This window comes from Embiotoca jacksoni, unplaced genomic scaffold (assembly GCF_022577435.1).
Source record: "Embiotoca jacksoni isolate LCO1_2020_lvr unplaced genomic scaffold, fEmbJac1.0.p SCAF_12, whole genome shotgun sequence".
Taxonomy (NCBI): Eukaryota; Metazoa; Chordata; class Actinopteri; family Embiotocidae; genus Embiotoca; species Embiotoca jacksoni.
Genome location: NW_027185252.1, coordinates 16,076 through 37,444, shown reverse-complemented (window position 1 = coordinate 37,444; position 21,369 = coordinate 16,076). Strand labels below are relative to the sequence as shown.

Genomic DNA, 21,369 nt, shown 5'->3' with positions numbered 1-21,369 from the left:
GGCCTCTGCATGCTGACGGTGTAATCACATGTCCAATGTATAATCCCTTTAACAGCTTTCAACTTGTAATATTTCATCCCTCTACAGAGTCCAAAGCTGATATGGAAGTTAATGATCAAGTCGGTTTGGTAGAAAAAAGGTCATGTCCGGGCTCGGGTGCAAAAAGAAGACCACATGGTGACCAGAGACCACAGCAGCAACCTGACAGTGCAGATCATCCTTTCACATGCAGGTGAGCGACTGCTTGGGATCCAAATTGTTGATTTTCATGTCTCAAACTAAAACTATTCCTCCGGCAGCCGTCAGCACAGCGAAGATGAAGTTCGAGCGAATCCTGGAGGAAACCGGCGGTTTTGGACCGTACCAGATCCTCATCATGGTCCTGCTGGCCACCCCTCGGATAGTTCTGCCCTGTCACTTCTTACTGAATAACTTCATCGCCGCGGTGCCGGCTCATCACTGCGACCTCGGCACGCTGCTTGCAGACGGGGGACCCTTCAGCAACTTGACCGCGGCGCAGCGACTGACCGTCAGCGTCCCCGCAGGAGTCGACGGAGCGCCGCGGTCCTGCGAGATGTTCTCGGAGCCGCAGTTCCAGCTGCTGTCCAACAGCTCCGGCGGCGCCGACCTGCACACGGTGCCGTGTCCCAGCGGCTGGGCGTACGACAACTCCACCTTCACCTCCACCGTGGCGACGGAGGTACAATCACATTTTTGCAACACGATATGCTGCGATAGAGTTCAGAGAATATGATGCAGGGATGTAAGAGAAATCAAATGTTTCCTCTAATGTGCCTCAATAATATATTTTCTTACCTAAATTGCATGAAGAAATCCAGAGTTTAAATGTACAGAGTGAACAGCTGCTGCTTTTATGTCCTCATCCTGTATGCCTTTTTACGTTTCAACCCAACCTGGAATTTATTCTAATAAACATCGATATTTTTTAACCAACAAAAGCAGCACACTAAGCAACATATCCAGAAATGATTCCCCGTCACTTCATTAATGTTCAATACATCTTCATTTGAAACCAGTAATGTTTGATGAAGGTACACGAGCAGTTACTCTTTGAACCGCTTCTTTAAAGGCCGTAATATATTTAATGGTTGTATTTAAAGAGTCTGAAAGCGTGTTTCGGGCTTTGCTTTAGTAAAGTTAGTTTAATAAAAGTCAATGCTGACTTGAAGCTGCAATTTCAACTACAGCATGCGTCCTCCTTCTGAGGGCCAACGGATAATAGATGAATCATCTTCTGGTCTTCTCTCTGGGATGTGATTTTTTTTTCAGTGGGATCTTGTCTGTGACAGAAAGAGTCTGACGAAAACCACCGGCACCATTTTCTTTGCCGGAGTGACGCTGGGAGCCGTGGTGATCGGATTCCTCAGCGATAAGTACGGAAACGTCTTCAACGAGATGCCGTTTATTCATCAGCAGCAAAAACTGCTCTCATTTGTTTTGATTGCGAACCTGCAACTGATCTCGTATTTTATTACACGTGGGTCTTTTTTTAATTCAGGTACGGGAGGAGAAACACTCTGCTGGCCTCGTACATCATGAGCATCGTGTTCGGCTTCTCCAGCGCGTTCGCCAACGTCTACGGGTTGTATTTGGCGCTCAGGTTCTTCACCGGCTTCGCGTTGGTAGGAATCAGCATCAACACGCTCGTTCTCCGTGAGTTGGCGACGCCGACTCAACCGATCGGAGCAGGTTGAAGGTTTGAAGGAAGATGAATTAATTCAGTTGTTGTTTTTTTTTGTTGTCATTTGTTTTCCTCACCTCGCAGCCATCGAGTGGGTGGACACAGAGCACAGGTCGTTCATCGGTGTGATTGGCGGGCTGTCCTGGTCGGTGGGGAACATGATGCTGGCCGGGTTCGCCTTCCTGGTCAACGACTGGCGGTCGCTCATCATGACCGTCACGGCCCCGCTGGGATTCGCAGTTTTGTCCTGGTGGTAAGAGAAACGCATAAAATGAGCAAATAAAGATTCATCGTGCATCTTAATAAGTTTAAATTTAATTCAAATTTGGAAAATTCATTTGATCCACTAACATGTCTGCAAAAGTCATCTTACTACTTCAGAAGTTGGCAGTTTTTTTTCAATTTGTTTCAATGATATTGTTGATTACTTAGAATATTTTTTTAATTTGTAGGTGGATTCCTGAATCTGCTCGATGGCTTCTCACCAAAGGTCGACTGGAGAGGGCTCAGTTTTACCTGGACAGGTGTGCAAAGTTCAACAAAAGACAGAAACTGTCATCCAAATTCATAATGGAGGTGAGTTTTAGCTTCAGATGTACCAAAAATCTGTGTTTTTTTTGTTTTTGTATTTCTACATATCACCTGATATTATTCCTCGGCCTCCATTCAGACTTTCTCTAATAACGAAGAAGAGGAGGACAGAAACTACTCGTACCTCGACCTGATCAGAACCCCGGAGATGAGACGGTTGACTTTTCTGTCTGGGATTGTGTGGTGGGTATCACCTCAATATATATATATATATCTATATATATATCTATATATATATAGATATATATATCTATATATATATCATAAATATCCTGGGAATTAATCCGAGTATTTGTATTTTAAGTTGCCGTGTCAGGTTGAATCTGCTTCACTAGAATATAAAGATGAAGATATTCCTCGTTGTGCTCTGCAGGTACGGAGTTGCCTTGACGTACTACGGGATCAGTCTGAACATCAAAGGATTCGGTTTGAACATCTACCTCACGCACTTCATCTACGCGGCCATCGAGGTTCCCGCCAAGCTGCTGACTTATTGTTGTCTCAACATCTTTGGACGGAGGAAGTGTCAGTCGGGCACGCTGCTGCTGACGGGACTCTGCATCGCCGTCAACATCTTCGTCCATCCAGGTCGGTCCGAGTTTCTCAAAACACACAAAAACGCTTCAGCTGATCCACCTGAAATGTTCAACTATTAAAAATGAATCAACATTTTCCATTTTTTTTTGAAGTGAACTGAATGTTTTACCTGCTGATCTTTTGCAAAGTTCTTTGCTGTAACTTTTTACAGACGTGTGGTATGTTCGCACTGTTGTGGCCATTCTGGGAAAAGGTTTCTCAGAAGCTTCCTTCACGACCATCTTCCTCTACACGACGGAGTTTTACCCCACAGTCATCAGGTCGGTGCTTCACTTCTCTCTCTGTGACGTAGAGTCTCAAAAATATTTCAGAGCACATTTGTTTCAGTTTTGATGTGATTATGGTGAAGTTTAGAGTTTATTTTGCTGCGTGCCCACAAGTACGTTGTGATGTCCCTCCTGTCTCACCAGGCAGAAGGGTCTGGGCTACACCAGCTTCGTGAGTCGTCTGGGAGTCTCGGTGGCACCGCTCATCCTGCTGCTGGAGGACATGTGGACTCTCCTCCCTCAGATCATCATCTGCTCCTTGGCCGTCGTATCCGGCCTCGTGTCTCTGCTGCTCCCGGAAACTCTGAACAAGAGGCTGCCAGAGACGGTCGATGACATAGAAAAGCCAAAGTTAGCAAATTGTTGCTGTTTTTTTTAAATCACTTTGGTGTCACCTAATGGTGAATGTGAGAATTACATCGATTATTTATGGTCAAACTAAAAAAAAAGTGATATTAAAAGTTTTAATTTCATTATTTATAGTGTACAAACTCGTTTGATTTAAAAAAAAGTAATAATAAATTTGAGATTTTGTTTTAATTTACATTAAGAGATCTAATTAAATTGGATAAAAAAAATACACAATTATATAAAATACAAACCTTTAATCTAAATCAATTAATTTTAATATAAATTCTAACCGGAGTCTGATACGTGTTGATTCACTCACTTTTTAAAAGCCGTAGACTAACGTCGTGTGTTTGTTGCAAGTTGTTCTTCAGCTCAGATTATTTGTGGAAATATTCTAAATCATTTCTATGTCGTTTTGTGTCATTTCAGATTTAAAGATGCTTCGTCTCAGTTGAAGGAGTCTTCAGGCCATTTCCTGGAATCACAAAGCACGACAGGAGATCAGCGGTGAAGAAAGGATGGAAACGTGAACGTAGTTTACTGTGGAAGTGAACACGCTTATCAGGTTCAGAACATCCTGTCTTCTCTGCTGTTTGTAAGAAAAATCCAGGTCAAAATCTTTGACGTCGACAAAATCAATTATTAAAGGTAATTTATTTGTATTGTACAGACTGAATAAATGTGGCTTTTCGGTCAACACTGACTGAGAAATAATGAAATAATCTGATTAAATATTGAAAAACTTGTGTGTGTTATTTATTATATAAAACTTTTCTGTTTCAGAAAACTTTTCCTTAGTGAGGACTTTTGTCTCCAGTGACTCTTTAAAATGATTTCAGCCCAATCGGATTCCCTGTAATCTCGCTTCCGCAAAATCTGACAACAAATAAAACAATATAATAATTTGCTAAATTTACAAAGTTAGTTCAAATTAAATATTATTTCTTAAACACTAGAAGATAACTCTAATATACCATCAAAATAAAACAGAAAATCATTGAGAAAAAAACATTGAAATTATACTGTGAGGCTTTTATAACTGTGCGTCTGTTACATTGAAGTCAAGTGAGATCACAGACTGCTGATTAAACCAGATAAATCTCTGTATTTCACTGTTAACAGTTTTTAAATTGGCTGTCTGGTGAGACATTCCTGAACTTGTAGGATGAATGTAAACCGGTCATGAGAGGGAGCAGGAGAGACTTCCAGTTTAGCCTGCCACTATCTTGAATGGAGATAAAGTAATTGAATCATCTGGCTCAAATAATTCAATCATCTGGCTCAAATAATTCAATCATGTGGCTCCTCCAGACTCTCTAAATGTAATCAGACCAAATCAATCAATTTCTGATTAGGAAATGCGTCATTCTGTGGAGGGTGTGACATGTTTTATTTCATTTATCCACCATTTTACCGAAGAAATTTAAGCCTACGACGTGAGCGCGGTGACAAAAGTTCTGCCCTGCATGTATAAACATTAAAATGTACGAGTGCTTGAAAAGATAAGAGCAACAAAAGATGTGTGTTTGTTAAATAAAGTTTATGAAGTATTGGTTTTTGCACCTGCTCCAGAAATCTAACCGGCGTTTGAGCTGTTTCTAATCAGATTGTTTGATAACTCTTTGGAGGAGTCTCTGTGGTGCTGCTGCAGCAGCTCGTGGGTCGGCCGCCACCAGATGGCATTCCTGGGCCGTGAACAGCGTGAGGGTGACGGTGCAAACTACACCAAAATAGAAAATGAAGTCGCTGGTATCAGAGGAAAAGAGGGATCCGGGCTTCATGTCCTGATCTACATGAGAAACTGGTGATGGATGAAGGTGGCGTGAGAAGATAGAAATCTATGAAAAAAAAAAATAAGAGGTTGGTTAAGTGCATTTAAAACAGTTGACAAAAAAACCGCAGAAGAATAATAGATAAAAAAAAAAAAAAAAGAGTAAGAGTGCGTTATATAAGCTAAACGAACAGATATAATGAGGCAGAGTGCACTCGACCAGTAAAAAGCATCTCTGTTGGACGTTAGATGTGACACCGGCTAGTTTGACCACCTCTGATGTCATCGCGGAGTCCTGCAGCTAAAAGCTGCCTCACTGAAGGTTTTACCAACAGATTTGTCTCTGGGAAGGTGTGTCTGCTGACACATATCTGAGGGATATTTTAGTCACTGCTCCATTTAGGGATTTATAGACAAGCAGCAGTGCTTTAAAATCAATTCTGTGACTCAGCAATAGCCAGTGTAACAAGTTCAGTATCGTAATGTGGTTTTTGTAAGAGCTCTATCAGCTGCATTTTATACAAACTGAAACTGTTTGGTGTGGTTTTTTTTGTCTTCTTGTTTTATAGGTGGTCTGTGAAAAGATTACTGCAATAATCAATCGTGCTGGAAATAATGCTGTTTACTTGTTTATCTGTTCCAGCTGCTCATTCGGTCGATGTATTAACAAAGAGATTCCCGGGCACCAGAGTTATCAGTTGGAAAGCCAAAGTAAAGCTACGATAAGTAAAGATAAGAAATCTTATTTTCTTTAATGATTTAAAGATCAAAACTGGATCATATAAAAGTTGAATAATAAAAGGTACTAAGATCGAATCCTGAGGGACACCACGCTGGTGTTGATGTACAGTTTCTACTGGCAACACAGAAGCTCCTGTTTTGTAGGTATAATCTAACCTTTGACTTTGAGAGCTGTTTCAGTGCTTTGATTAAGACAGAGGCCTGACAAAGTCATCAAAATACCCATTTATGCAGCTTAGAGTTGTTGAGTTTCCATCGGTTTGTTGCTGGCAATTCCAAATTTTGAGCTGGTAGTAATTATGTTGTGCCTTATTTTATTAATTTGAATTTGGGAAAAAAAAGTTACAAACTGGCTGCGCTTACTAACTAACTAAGACCTTCCTGCTTTACATATTTCCGAATTACATGTGCAAAGCATCTGTTTATGGAGATGCTGCCGGGTCTGGTGTTTGTATTTCCTTCCTACACTCTCTTTTCAGGAGCTTAACAGCTGGATTTTATTTCCATGATACTTTCTTATTTGTTGATGGCTGCTTTAACTTTTGCTTGAGTAATGTCATTCTTAATATTTGCAGTTTTTGGGAATTTAAATTATTCGGCAAATAATCTACAAAGTCTGAAATGACCTTATGCCTATCATCATAGATGTGTTCTGAATGTTGTTGGGACATAAAGACAACAAAGGACACACAGAAATGGTCCAACAGAGCGAGGCGGCGTCTGAACATGCCGTGTTCGGCTGAAGGTATCAAGTCGTGCATTAGACGTTTTTTGGCCCATTTTAGCGGCACTGACATCGCTGGCTCGATCCAACCTCGTTTCAGTTAAATGTAAAAACTCAAACGCCTCCTGTACAGCTTTACAATACAGGAGGAGGGTTTAACAGATTAATAAGAGGGGCCCCATCCATGGCAGGCGGCCTGTCCTGCAGCCTTAGGAGGTGATAATGACGGCTGCTGCGCGCCAACGAGATCCCGGGCAGTTCGGAGGAGATGATTGGCCAGTGTCCTTGTTCCCCGTCACGCTCTCTCGTCAGTCCGCCGGAGACGGCCGGGCACATCAGCTGTGTTACAGCTCGAATGTTTTGCTTCTTCATATTTTCTTCTGACTCCGCACAGCTGCTTCTTATCGGAGAACCTCAAGGTCGTTGTGCAATTGAGGGTCGATGCCGGCCAACACTCCCGAGTGTTTCTCCGTATTTTAAGGTCGTCTCACGGCGTTCCTACATTTCACTGATAATCTCCTGTAATTTGCAACCCGTCAAACTTCCTCATCACGCACAGATCCATACGTTTTGCGTGTTTGTCTGACGTGACCAAAAGCTGCCAGATCATCTGCGGAGCACGATATTAAATGCAACCGTTGACCGAAATGTCGCTGCACCCGATTCAAACAGCAGCTGCTCTCTGCAGGCAGGAAGAAAGATATTCAGTCAGTTTCTAACTTTCTATCTAACCGATCATTCTATGTGGAAATGCAGCCGAAATCCCAGAACAGCTGTTGTCTTTAAATTATGAGTGTGGGGATTTTGTCAGGTGATATCGCAGTTAGGAAATCTGAATTTTGGAAAAATGGGCCTTTTCATGCTCGTCCCATTGACTTGACAACAGAAAACTACGTACAACCACGTTTCCAAAGAAGTCGGGACGCTGCGTAAATAGTCAATAAAATCATATGGACCCTTATATAGTTGAAAATAAAGTCAAAACAAAAATTCCCTGTGCATGCGATCGGTTTACTGATATAAGTTTGCGTTCCTCGTTTATTTAGGCCACAAAAAAAGCTCCTTAAAATCTTGTTCGCACCAACAAAACAACTCATTTGATGGTTTTATGTTTGACTTGATTTCCGTCTCGTTCCGTGTGGAACAGCAGAGCCAACGAGCTTCAGAGGTTTGTGGGTTGAACAGGTGTTCAGCGCTGCTCCTCGTTTGTTTTTGATTTTTTTCTGGTGTTGGTTCGGTTGTTTTCTACTTTCGGTTTTTTTTCTGGGACATTTTCCTCCGTCGTCTCTGAAGGCATTTTAAATCTGTTCTGCAGCCTTCGAGGCTGAAGGTTTTCCTCTGGGACTTCCAGCTCTGTTGTGACTTGCTGCTCTTCCTATGCTGCTGCGATGATGTCTGGATTTCAAGGTTCTGGGTCCATCTGAGTTTCCTTTGTTTCAAGGTGACCTTTTGACCTTTTGAGCTTTTTGTTTCGTCCTGAATTTCCCGCATTCTATGAGAAAAAAAAAAAACCCTCACTGCACTGACTTTGTTCCTCATCGATTTCCAACATGTTATTCTTCTGTAAGATCGGTGCTTTTTCCGCATGCGGCTGAATTTTACCAACGAAGGAACGCTTTTGTTTTGTTTGTTTATCTTCCTTAGCCGTTAGCCTCCGTGCTAGCTCCCCGGTCTGTGAAACTCGAGCCCTCTGTGCGGGGAACGACTTGGAAGGTTTCCCGGGTTCAGTGTCAGCCAGGACAGTTGTAGTGAATTAACACCACGTTGTTATAATCACATACAGGTGCTACTTCTACAACCGATGAAGCTATATCTGGAGGCGCTAAGTTCTCTTGTCCACTTGCAGATGACAAATCACACGGGTACTATAAATACTGGTGCCTGAAGCTACTCATACTAAAACCTTTACCTACAGGGGAAACTTAGTGATGCTGCACACATGAGGAAGGTGATGAAATCATACCAACTAAGGAATGAACCGGAAAAAAAGTCAGATTCTGTAGTATCGACATAAGCTAGCGAGCTAGCTTACGCACTTGTGCAAGACAAAACCAGATGTTTTAGCCTTGCAGACAGCTGTTCCAGATATCAACACGAGCCATTAAGCAGTGCTTTTGATTATTTGGAGGTTAAAATGTTGTCTACGTGTGTTTGAACTTTTACTGTAGTAGTGCTTTAACCTGAAAGTCTACAGATGTCTTCTGACCTGTACAATCCCTCAAAACCCCCCAAAAAAGATATATCCTTTATTTGCATGTTCAGATATAAACGGTATGAGAAGACAAACCTTTGGGCAGGATTTTAGAGGGTGTAAAGCTGAAGGTCGACCGGGCTCGATCACCTTGGCTACCTGGTCCGCGGCAGGTGTCGCGAGGTGTCGCGGGGTGTCGCGAGGCGGCGGCGGCGGCGCGGTCGAGGTCGGGGGGAACAGTTGTCGTCACTGCGTTTCTCCGTCGGCCATAAGAGGCCAAGCGGTTGCTATTTATGCGTTCAGCTGTTTAGATTAGCGCCGACGTCCTCGGAGTCATGTCCTCTCTCAGCTGATGCGGTGAATGCAGAAGGTTGTCGTGACCACCTCGTGAGCAAAAAAAAAAAAAAAAAAAAACTAAACAGACAAGCGCAAAAAAAAATCAATCCTTTGTGTGACCAAAATAAACACTGCTCACTTACATGGCCCGGCTGTGAACCCAAATGAGGCCTTGATGTATTTTTGGTCTAAATGCAGACAGATAGGCATCTATGAGTTTGTCTGAACCGTACACTGAGCTGCAGCACATTTCATCTGATACGTCTGAGCTGCCTTTTTAAACTCGGGCGACGTATTTTCTTGAATTTTCCGTTTACTTGCGTGGCAGGAACAACTCCAGTATGTAAACGAGACAGGGCAGGAGGGAGCTGCCAAGGTAGTTTAAATTTAAATGTGTTTCACTCTGCGAAATTTGAAGATGATGCATAAGCAGAGGCTTGATTGCAGCTGACTCGATACGCATTGCTTTCGCAATTTCAACTGACTGACAGTGGACGGCGGTGGGGAGATTGCAAAACTGGCAAACATTAAAGGCAAACACAGATTTCCAAATGAAATGCATTTGGTTGGGGCCTCCAGCATAGCAAGAAATGTTGGATGTAAGCAGAACCTTTGTTTGTTTACAAGAAAAAAAACAAAGACCGGCACTGTCTGACGGCTGTGTGACTCGAATTGGACACACGCAGATCCACATTCGAAACCACGTGTGCCGGCGGGATGCTGGTTTTATAATCTGAAGCTCTTTGTAATCTGGAGAATGCGATAGGAGACTTGAGTGTGGCGTCCGGCTGGTTGAGTGCCGAAGGTGTCCGCTGCAGGATTTGACATCTGAATCGCTGAACACCGCTTCCTGCGGTGGCACAGTTCCAAAGAACGGAGTGTGGTGAATTACAAACCATATAAACCCTTGTTTGATGGAAGGTAGACAATAGCAAACCATCACGGATGCTGGCTTTTGAATTGTGCGCCGATAACAGACTGGGTGGTCCCTCTCCCGAAAGGACGCAGCTTCCGTGATTTCCACAAAGAATGAACAAATTTAGATTTTTCAGACCACGGGACAATTTTACACTTTGCCTCTGTCCATCTTAAATGAGCTCGTGGGGCCTTAAGAAGATGGCGTCGCGTCTGGTATCATGTTTATATCTGGTTTCTTCTTTGCATGGCAGAGTTTTAACCTGCATTTGTGGACGTAAAGACGAAATTGGTTTTTTTTAGAAGTGTTCCTGAGCCCATGCAATGATTTCCTCTCCAGATTTTGTGTCTGTTTTTAGCCTCAAACCTCACAAAATCAAAATTATCTGCTAAAGTCAGCCTCGCTCCCCCTCCCCAGAAGTCTGTGGGAGTATGTATTTAAAAACTGTCTGTTTCTGGTGTGAGAATTTTGAATTTCTGGATTTTTATATATAATGAGAGTAATAATGTGTCAATAAAACTTGGGCAAAGTCGTAAAAAAATCAATATAAATCAACCAAAACTGTACAAATTTAACTGACAGCACCCATACTGGGCAGAAGAATAGTGAAGACATCGGCCATTCAAATTCATGTAGAAACAGGTCAAAGCTACAGAGTGAACCTTTAAAGTCCGTTGAGCCCCCCACCCACCCCCCCCACCCCCCGGGCTCTTTCCAGCCCGTCTTTAAGCAATGATACGCTTGAGGTCTCGGTACAGTTGACCTGTGACCAGCTTGGTGCTCAGGGATACCGCAAATGCAGATATTGTTTCTGTGAAAAGACCCGCGCATGTTCAATTGCATTGTGGGAAAAACAGCAGGACTCTGGCGGTGGTGAGGTCGGAATAACCTGCTAACAAAACAAATCCTGCAGACTCCGTGTCCTCAAATGTGTTTGTGTTAACTGATATCCTTTTTTTTTGTATTAACGGCCTGTTATGTTATTAAACGCCACAATTATCCGATAAAAGTCCTGTCTGAAGTTTCGAGCCTTTATTCTGCAGAACTACTGACGCAGTTCAATAATCTGCAGCTGAGCGAGCGCAACATCTGTCCCTCCACAGTGACCAAAAAATTAACACCTTCGCACGTCGTAATCAAAACCAAAGCAGCAGGTCTGTGTGCTGAAAATGAAGCACTCAAAGTCGTTTTTTATATTTGGTGACGCACAGTCTGGGTATGAGAGGGCTTTATGAGGTATTTTTTCAGCACTTAAAGGAGCAGAGTTTTTACTGGATACTGATGCAGGTAGGCATTTTTATAAGATAATACCAGAGACACAGTGTGTTTTTTTTTTTTTGAAATACTGGTGTCACTAATACTTTAAGTTGTTAAATACAGGTCAGAATTATTATATTAAACGGCAAATAAGAATAATATGGAATTAGGCCGGTTTAATAGTTTTTTTTCTTATTTAATTATCAATATCTAGCCTTTTCATTCAGTTCTTATGTGTATTTATGTTTTTGTATTTATTATTTTGTATTAAAATTAAAAAAAATGTTAACTGTGAACTTAGCTGATGATACAGGTGGTTTTATATCAGGGGGGAATTCAAGTCTTTGTTTGCTCTGTTTAAAGACAGTCTCTCCCACTGATGAAGATCAGGAGATACGACTGAAAGGCCTAGAAAAGCATTAAGGGGATTTTGAGTTAGGATTCTGGGTAAAACTGTTATTTTCAAACTATCATGCTCTTCTATTTTTTTATTATTGTGCCTAATCATTACTCTCTTGAAACTAAATTAAACCACTGACAAAATACATTCCACAAATTACTCTTAGATGAACATGAAATCTCTAACTTTGGCAGAAAGCACACTTCCTGTGGTTTTTCACATTAAAAGTCCGACTATGTGTCTCCAGTTGGAGGTAAATCCACGGGAAGCAGCAGCAGCACATGATGGGGGATTTAATTAAAGCAGTAAAACTGTACTACGCACCTCTTTATCTTTGAATGTGTAATGACAGACCTCACCACCAAAAAAAGCTCTGGTAGGAAAAGAAAAAAATCAGTGTGAAGAAAAAAAAAAAAAAAACGCCACAAAAAAATAAAAGTCTTAATTCCTCACTGATTGTAATCTAACGTTGGGATTTGTGTGTCTGGAGGTGTGTTTCACCTTGCGGCGGGCTCCGTGCAGTACCGGACGCCTCCACTGCGTCTCGGGGCATTTCTTCCATTACCGTGTTCATGCAGCAGCGGGGAGCGATGTGTTGTATCATCCGGGCAGGCCGACAGACGCTCAGTGCTTCAGTCGGAGTCCCGCCGCTCCATCATGGCTCTCAACATCCTCGGTGTGGCCGTGATGATGCTCTTCTACCTGCTGGTGCTCGCCATCGGCATCTGGGCGTCCATCAAGTCCAAGAGGGAAGCCAAAAAGGGCAGCGGGGACGTCACGGAGATGGCTCTGCTGGGCAACCGGGGCATCAACCTGGTGGTCGGCATCTTCACCATGACAGGCGAGTAGACTGCGGAAATGAACGGAGGACGGAGAGAGAGAAGGGGAGAGAGACGGGGAGGGTGGCGGCGGTGGGCTGGGGGGGTTTCATCCCGTCAGGTTGTGCTTAAACAAAAGATTGCGTGATCGTGCGGTTCAGTTCAAGGTGTGTTTGCGGCGTTTTCAGTGGGGTTTATTTTTTTGTGTGCGTTTGCGCTCCTCAGTTACATAACATTAACCTGATTTTCTCAGGTTAGAATTAAATAGAACAAAAATGTGCACGTGCAGTCCAACACTGTTTCGGTGTAATGACTAGTCTTGACTCGTGAATGCACGTCTCCCAAAAACTAGAAATTATATTCATTTGAATTGGTCTTTAATTATCTTTTTTTTTTTTCTTCCGCTTTATCATCATGCACGTGATGATTTTCGGTCCAAATGGTGATTAAATAACATGGGTGTTTCAAAACAATTGGTCATTAAATTTACAGTTAATCCCTATGTAAATTTAATTTCGTATTAAAGTTACAGTAGACCGGCTGGTTCCTGTTATCAGGTTGCAGGCAGGTGCAGCCGGCCAGCCTTCCTGGTACTGTCCTCTGTGCTGGATATGAGTCTATGTATGTGTGTGTGTGTCATACAGCTACGTGGGTGGGGGGTGGATTCATCGTGGGAACAGCAGAGGCGGTGTACAATCCGTCGATGGGGCTGATCTGGGCCGTGATGCCCATCGCAGCCACCATGTGCTTCATCATTGGTAAGCTATCCAATGGAAAAAAAAAAAAAAAAAAAAAAAGGGCCTGTAGTAGCTGGTAGAGCTCTTCAAGGTCAGTGGTTTCATTTTCAATAATTAAGGGAGGAAACTATCACACTAACAACATTAGATGGACAAAAAAAATACAAAATAAATTCCTCATGATTTTATGGTTTTAACAGCATTTTTATAACCACGTTAATAAAGCTTGCAAAAAAAAAAAAAAAAAAAAGGCAGAAGAGGCAGAAGCCTGGAGAAGTGAAGACAAATCCAGCTTTTTTAGAGATCAGAGCCGAAGTCAAAAGGAGGTCAAGCATGAATCCAGACCATGTAGAGGCAAGAGTTAGTCTGCGGCTCAGAGTGACATAACCAGCGGCCATCACTCAGTGCCGGGTAAACGGACAGGGCAGGGTTTCCTATCCCTGCTCCTCCACGCTGTAAAACGCTGCGTTATTCGGTCAAATCAGGAGGAGAAAAACTAAAAATACGGGTGAGCAGTTTCTTTATGAGAGTCGAGCAGAGGAAAGAAAATGTTGTTGTAACCTCGATGAACCGCTGAAGGAAGATAAAGTGTCTTGACTTTGACCTTTGGCACACTTGGCTTTAACGTCCATCCCGGTTTGATCGGATCATGCGTGGTCAGTTGAAAGTTAAAGGTGTGAACGCACCTAAGGACGTCCAGAGGACAGATTTAGACCGGACATCTGGTCCAGTGGCTCGTTGTTTCAGCTCCTCTCCTATTTATCTGTTAATTTACATGATGTGATCACAGATTGTTTATAAAAGTGTTCGTAGCTTCAGGTCTGTAAAATGGTTCCGATGCAGAAGTGTCTTCAGCTGCAATACCAGTGAGTGCCACTAGAGGTCGGCTCCAAAAAGCCTCCGGCTCCATAGACTCCCATTCAACTTCTCTCATCAAATCCAAAGTGAATAAAATGTGTCCATCAGTTATCTCGGTGTTGTTAGCTAAAGTCACTCCTTCTTATTAGTTTTCTGGAGGTCCATCTGAAAATAATCCCTCATTCATTAGAAAAGAAGATTCAAGAAGACCTGTTTTTGGGGGGCGTGTCTGTTTGATTGACAGGCCTGTGGTGCATTCAGGTTACAGCTATCGGTGGGCGGGACGTAGTATCGTCAGGTTTCCGATCAGATTGGTCAGATCCACCGCTGGCTCCTCCCCCAGCTCGTCTAAATATGGTCACTTCCTGCTCCGAACTAGTAAAGATGGTGACGGACAGAATCTGAACTGGAGGATTCATAACGGACGTTCTGGATAATAATAATAATAATAATAATAATAATAATAATAATAATAATAATAATCAGGTGTACGGATGACCTTTGACACAGCAGAGAGCCTTTTTATATCCAATCCTACCGACGGCGTAGTCGTTGGAAACTTGAACACCTCTGGATCGTCAGTTACCTCCTTGAGTTATGATAGCGTTCAGGTTGGTTTTTTTTGTGATGACTCGACGAACAGAAACACAACAGGTTACACAACTTTGCTTATTTGTGGAGATTAGCAACATTCTGCTTCCACATGGAAGTCACATGGGAAACAAAAGATTTATCCTCTTACAGCCCGTTTCAGTACACACTGACGTAACCGTGGCTCATGGCAGCGGTGACACAATATTTTGCCGTTACTGCAGATTATAAATGTCCAACGTCCAGCAGGTTGTTTTTTTTGTGTGTTTTATTGAAAGGGAGAGGGAGGGGGGGGGGGGCGTGTGGTGTTCATATGATATGAAATAACATTAAAAAAAAAATCACATAATCCACATTTTTTAAAAGCTACTAAAAAGGGAGAATAGCAGGATTTAAAAAGTTGGAAAATGTTTTCTAATTCAAAAGCTGTGCATCTAAAATGTTTAAAATTTCCTTTTCTCTCTCTCTCTCTCTCTCTCTCTCTCTCTCTCTCTCTCTCTCTCTCTCTTCGAGGTGGCCTCTTCTTCGCCGAGCCGATGCGGGACAATAAATACGTGACCATGATGGATCCTTTCCAGATCAAGTACGGAAAAGTACCGACCGCCGCGCTGTCGGTGGCTTCACTTATATCAGAGATTATGTGGGTGACGGGAACACTCATAGGATTAGGTAAGAATGTGTATATATGCAACACCTCCAGCGTGTGTGTGTGTGTGTGTGTGTGTGTGTGTGTGTGTGTGTGTGTGTGTGTGTGTGTGTGTGTGTGTGTGATGCATTTGATCCTCGCATGTGGAGCGAGTCAGGCAGCGGAGCAGCTGTTGATCGTGGCTCTCGGCCGAGGTGCCGGGTGAAACACAAGCCTTTGTCTATACCGTACAGTCAGGTCTGAAATAACTCCCGTCAGAGGGGGGAGGAGGGGGGAGGAGGGGGGGGACAGGTCTGTTGCGCTGGCAGCAGCAGATATACAGATGGTGGTAAACAAACAAACAAACAAACAAGCAAACTGTCATAAGTGAGGGAGGCAGAAAAGAAAATCTTTTCTTCGTAACACGATCAGGTGTTAGAAAATTAAATCTGCAGGCGCTTCAGTTGCAGTGACATAAATCTGGGAACGTAAGGTCAAAGGTCGGACGTTTTTGGTTTTATATTGTGCCGTTTTAAAGCCAAGTCGGCTCATTAGTGAAAGCTCTCAGACCACCTGAGTATGTTGAAGGATTATTGTTCTGGTATTTTTGGTGAAAGATGTCTACCTCCTGCTTTAAGTGTTGTTTAAACATATGTACAAATTTAAATGTGAAATTGTATACGTGAACACTCACACCGTTATATCATATTTCAGAAATCAATTTCCTTTTAATGTTTACATTTTTTTAATGATTGTATGATTTTATGCTTTAATGTCTGAAGGCATTTTTTTTTTTTTTTTAGGTTGTCAGTCCCATTTTTGTGAATGCAAAAATCTCAGGAACTTTTATTAGAAATTTAAATACATTCAAAGATGATCTCATTAGAGTTTGCCGGTCAAAGGTCAAAGGTCAAGGTGACTGTGACCTCACCCACCACCATGTCTAGCAGGATAATAGGATGAAGTGGTGACATTATACGGAAGCTTCTTCGCAGCAACATCTGGATTCGAAGCGTCGTCTGTTGCCGCGGCAACAACTGAGCACAAAGACCGAGCTGCATATATGACACGAGCGCCGACAGACTTGGGTGTAAAGATTTATTTCGCCGGCGACAGCTACAGGAAATCGAAATATGGTCTCAGTAATAGCGACATCAACAGCTCGTGTAATTTAATACCGCAGCTGTTTAAAAAGAGCAACGACATCCAAACAAACTCCATCGATGTGAAACGACGCTTCCAATGAGGATGAAGTTACCAAACTTAAAACCAACCGGTGACTCTCAGAGGAGCTCCACATTACTGCTGATTTTACAATAATAATAATAATAATAATAATAATAATAATAATAATAATGTGCATCTGAAGGAAGAGTTTGGTACTAAATGTCCAAATAAGAATATATATATATAAAAAAAAAAAAATCAACATCTGTGTTTGTATTATCGAGGTTTTGTTGTTTTGGTCGCTCAACATCAGGTTTGATTGTACCCAGAGTGGATGTTTAAAACACTAGTGTGTGTGTGTGTGTGTGTGTGTGTGTGTGTGTGTGTGTGTCAGGCGTCACCATGAGTGTGATCCTGGACTTGTCCTACACCGTGAGCATCTGGATCTCTGCTGCCGTGGCGATCACCTACACCCTGCTGGGAGGCCTCTACTCGGTGGCGTACACCGACATCATCCAGCTCATCCTCATCTTCATCAGCCTGGTGGGTTCCTCTCGTCCTGTTGTTTTTATGATCTGACTGTTTGAAAAAAATAAATATATTACACAAATAGATCAATATTTAGGAAATTAAATGTTTTGCTTTTTTTTTACTAAATAAATTGTGTCCGTGTGGTTGGTTCGGACGTGATTAGCGTAGCTTAGCATCAAGACAGGAAGCACAGAGGAAAATAATCAGTGCTGAAAAAGAAAATGCTTCATGGTTTTAGTGGGATTTACATGCTGCACCAGTTCATCTATTTTTAAACTGTGCCCGTGTCTTTTAGTGGTTGCCGTGGTTACAGCAGCACACAACTCTCCCATCAAACTGCAATTTTATCTTTTTATATAACTGAAAACACCAGTTACGAGTCGTTCCTGGAGGTTATTTTTGAAGCTCTGGTCCGAGAGCCTCGCTTGTTGTTTTCCCGCCTACTTCCTCTCTCTCTCTCTCCAATGCTAAGCTAGGCTAACGACCCCCTTATAGTCAAACTGCAACTTAAAAAAAAAAAGAAAAGAACAAATCAATTAATTTCCCTATTTTACAAATTGGAAAAGTTGAATTCACGCTCAATTAAAAAAAAAAAACATCTGTTGGTAAATTACAGCCGCTGACTTTCTGAAGGACCTGAAGGAGGTCGTTTACGTTTACAGTGGAAACCTTTAATTTAAATTACACACCCAACGATATAAGTACATGTCCGTATATAACAACTCTCAATTATGCACTCTGTAAACTCACCATCGTTCTCCTCCTGTAAAACGGGAGAAACGGGCAGATTATTAACAGGAAGTGGATGCTGCTTCTTTCTTTATATATATAGATATAGATATATATATATAAATACATATATAGATACATAAAGATATCTATAAATATATAAAGATATATATATAAAATATATAGATATATATAAATATATATCTTTATATATATATATATAAAGACAAAGATATATGTGTATCTTTATATATATATATAGATTTATATATATCTGTATATTTTATATATATATATACATATATATATATATCTATATCTATATCTATATATAGATATATTATATAACAGATAAATCTACACACTTGAGTGAAGAAGGTGTTGTTTAAAGATGACCTTGTCTTTGTCCTCTGTAGTGGATGTGCGTCCCCTTCGCCCTGGTGAACCCGGCCGTCCAGGACATCACGGAGACGGCCTACAACTCCACCTTCCTGTCGCCGTGGGTCGGCACTCTGGAGCCGGACCGAGCCTGGAGGTGGATCGATAACTTTCTGCTTCTGGTGAGACTCTAAAACGGTTTCCCATGAAAACCTTTTGTTTTGTTCTGCAGATGATCTCTTGTAAAGTGAACGCTCTTCTTCTGTAACCCGCTAATGTCACGTCAGCTGTTATTGACTGGAAGACTTTTTTTGCTCTGAGCTGGATTTCTCGTGTGAAAGTTGATTATTATTCTTATCATCATCCCGCCGGGCTGCGTTTCCCAGCACACCTGAGAGCTCCTCAGGAGCTGCAGGACCGACGGACATCCGAGCAGCTCCACCTCCGCTTTTGTTCCGTCACTTCTGCCAAAACACACATCGTGCTGCGAGAGCGAACATCCGCCTCCTTCGGGGTTTTTTATTTTCCTGACTTCTCGTCTCGTCTCCGTGTCTTTCGTCTCTCAGGGTTTGGGGAACTTGGGTCTGCAGAATTTCCACCAGAGGACGCTGTCCGCCGCCTCGTCGGCGACGGCTAAGATCACCTGCTTCGCCGCTGCGTTCATCGTTCCCACGCTGGGGATCCCTCCGATCCTCCTCGGAGCGGCGGCCGCCTCCACGAGTACGAGTCAAAGAAACAAAATCATCAGGAAACTTTTAAAATGAGAATTTAAACTATTGTTTTTCCTCAGACTGGAACCTGACCTCCTACGGCTCTCCGTCCCCGTTCGAGCGCGGCCAGACGGGACTCGTCCTGCCTCTCGTCCTGCAGCACCTCACCCCGACCTACATCTCCATCATCGGCATCGGGGCGGTGGCGGCCGCCGTCATGTCCTCCACCGACTCGGCGCTGCTGTCCGCCGCCTCCATCTTCACCTCCAACATCTACAAGAACATCCTGAGGACACGGGTGAGGGAGGACGACGACTCCTCTTCTGAATATTTAGCGGATGAAAAGTCCAAACCCTGACGGGTGTTTTCCTTCCCGGCAGGCGTCCGAGCGGGAGATCCAGTGGGTGATCCGGGCGTCGGTGGTGGTGGTGGGTCTGGCCGGGACGTCCCTCACCTTCCTGGACAACAGCGTGCTGATGATCTGGATGCTGCGCTCCGACCTCACCTACACGCTCATGCTGCCGCAGCTCGTCTGCGTCCTCTTCTTCAGCGTCTCCAACGGTTACGGCGCCGTCCTGGGCTGCATCGTCGGCATCCTGCTGAGGGCGCTGTGCGGGGAGCCGCTGCTCGGCATACCGCCCGTCATCTTCTTCCCAGGGTGCACTCTGGTGAACGGCGTGTACATCCAGCGCTCCCCGGTCCGGACCATCTGCATGCTGTCCGCCCTGGTGGCCATCTTGCTGTTCTCCTATCTGGCCGCGCTGCTCTTCAGCCGCGGCCTGATCCCGGAGAAGTGGGACGTTTTCAACGTCAAGGCGCAGAGCTTGACGCAAACACAAGGGGGCGCCAAATCTGACGCCAAGAACTACGACTTTAGAGAACAAAACGAGAACAATGAAGTGTGTGAGCCAATGATAGAATCAACCTTTTAGGTAAGACACATTTTTATACATTTTGCATTTCTTTGGACTGATTAAATAGCGAATAATGTGACACTTTTAATTATAGTACAGTATATTTTGAATTTTTTGTATACGTTTATATGCAACATCAATGGGAAACATCATACCTACGCTCTTTGTTAGAAGCATCTTTCTGCAATTTTATGCAGCGGTGACGGACAGGAGCGAAAAAGAAGCTCCGCCCACCACAGCAAGAAACACTCATTTTACAGGTTTTATTCTAACTGTCGTTTGAAATGTCGTAGGTGCTGATGTTTGGTTGAACCTCTCATTTTAATATTTTGTTTGAAGGAGAAGAAGCGTTGCTTCTCAAGAGCCTCTGATGCACATTAATATTACACTTACTATAGGAATACAAAAAAAAAAAAACTGTTGTGAAGCATAAAAACAATAAAAAATGTGTGTGGTGCAGATTATTCTCCCTCTGCTGTCGAACAGAAACGACTTGTTTCGATGTAAAGTCACTGGAGCTCAAATACACGGCTCTAAGATGTTGAACAAAAAATAAACGGATACACTGAAACGTGAGGTCAGACTTTGTGTGTGCAGACGGTGAATATTGAAGAGAACCAACATGGATGAGGCGTCCCTACTTTTCACTGAGCTCTCATGAAGGAGACTCCGGTTAGTATCCTGATTTACAAAGCGACCTACGTATCATCAGTGAATTATTCCTAATGTAAAAACTGAGGCTCTGATGAGAGATTTAGTTAAAGAAGAATTTAAGTCCTGTTAGATGGCGGTCACTTATTTTTTTATTTTTAAATCACACTTGAAATGCAACACCATCCGTGTGATGTCTCCGTTTACATCACTGATGATTTTAAAACCCCAGATGGAGAGAATAAAAAAAAAAGGCTTTTTCACTTTTGCCTCATCAAAACGAACGTGTTCGATATTAAAGAAAAGAAGACGACAAATAATATTTAAAAGAAACAACATCTGGATCGACGTGAGAACTGTTAAGAAGTCAGAGACTCCCACATCTCTCCCATAAATATCAACTCTGCACAAATCATATCAAACAAAGGTTTACAGGGTCTATTTAATTATCAAATAGACGAGAAGGTTTCAAATAATTAGATTTTGTGAGGATCAAGGCTTTTAAAATATCATAATTTTGAATTTTTTTTTAGCCGGATGTGGATTTAAAACATTGTTAGGATTAAAAATCCTTTGCTTTAAAGCCTGCATGTAACACGACACTAAAATAACCACGCCGTGCCTCACAACTTCATGCCCGAACCTCCTCCTCCTGCTCCTCCTCCTCCTCCTCCTCCCTGATGACCGTGTCAATCTGACCCCAGAGAAAATATATGAGGGAGGTACCGAGGTGGCATCTCGCTGTCGACTCGTCCGCCAGCAGCTCCGGTGGAACACTCGTCCCTCCGGACTAAAGATAAAGACCTGCTATAATAAG

General features: G+C 42.8%; 2 protein-coding genes and 1 long non-coding RNA gene across 3 annotated transcripts; 2 read left to right on the top strand and 1 right to left on the bottom strand.

Moving 5' to 3' along the window:
• Positions 1-316: 316 nt before the first annotated feature.
• LOC138195030 (solute carrier family 22 member 7-like) lies at positions 317-4,018 on the top strand. Its single transcript, XM_069144094.1, has 10 exons — positions 317-700; positions 1,291-1,394; positions 1,520-1,674; positions 1,787-1,955; positions 2,155-2,278; positions 2,373-2,476; positions 2,667-2,881; positions 3,042-3,150; positions 3,301-3,507; positions 3,937-4,018. The coding sequence occupies exons 1-10, from the start codon at positions 317-319 to the stop codon at positions 4,016-4,018; spliced, it is 1,653 nt and encodes a 550-aa protein (XP_069000195.1).
• A 465-nt stretch (positions 4,019-4,483) lies between these two features.
• Positions 4,484-12,419, bottom strand: LOC138195078 (uncharacterized). Its single transcript, XR_011177985.1, has 3 exons — positions 12,345-12,419; positions 9,031-9,318; positions 4,484-5,345 (listed from the first exon to the last, which is right to left on the bottom strand). It is a non-coding gene; the product is annotated as an uncharacterized lncRNA (long non-coding RNA).
• An 81-nt stretch (positions 12,420-12,500) lies between these two features.
• Positions 12,501-20,472, top strand: LOC138195075 (high-affinity choline transporter 1-like). Its single transcript, XM_069144138.1, has 8 exons — positions 12,501-12,684; positions 13,306-13,419; positions 15,361-15,516; positions 17,034-17,182; positions 18,316-18,459; positions 18,844-18,997; positions 19,068-19,285; positions 19,368-20,472. The coding sequence occupies exons 1-8, from the start codon at positions 12,501-12,503 to the stop codon at positions 19,917-19,919; spliced, it is 1,671 nt and encodes a 556-aa protein (XP_069000239.1). The 3' UTR covers positions 19,920-20,472.
• The last annotated feature ends 897 nt before the right edge of the window (positions 20,473-21,369 follow it).

Bases quoted from the DNA above. Each gene is read 5' to 3' on its own strand.
- LOC138195030 (XM_069144094.1), top strand. From the start codon at position 317: ATGAAGTTCGAGCGAATCCTGGAGGAAACCGGCGGTTTTGGACCGTAC. The intron at 1,395-1,519 runs GTACGGAAACGT...TTTTTAATTCAG, and splicing joins ATCGGATTCCTCAGCGATAA to GTACGGGAGGAGAAACACTC. The intron at 2,882-3,041 runs GTCGGTCCGAGT...AACTTTTTACAG, and splicing joins CAACATCTTCGTCCATCCAG to ACGTGTGGTATGTTCGCACT.
- LOC138195075 (XM_069144138.1), top strand. From the start codon at position 12,501: ATGGCTCTCAACATCCTCGGTGTGGCCGTGATGATGCTCTTCTACCTG. The intron at 12,685-13,305 runs GCGAGTAGACTG...TGTGTCATACAG, and splicing joins CGGCATCTTCACCATGACAG to CTACGTGGGTGGGGGGTGGA. The intron at 18,460-18,843 runs GTGAGACTCTAA...TTCGTCTCTCAG, and splicing joins TCGATAACTTTCTGCTTCTG to GGTTTGGGGAACTTGGGTCT.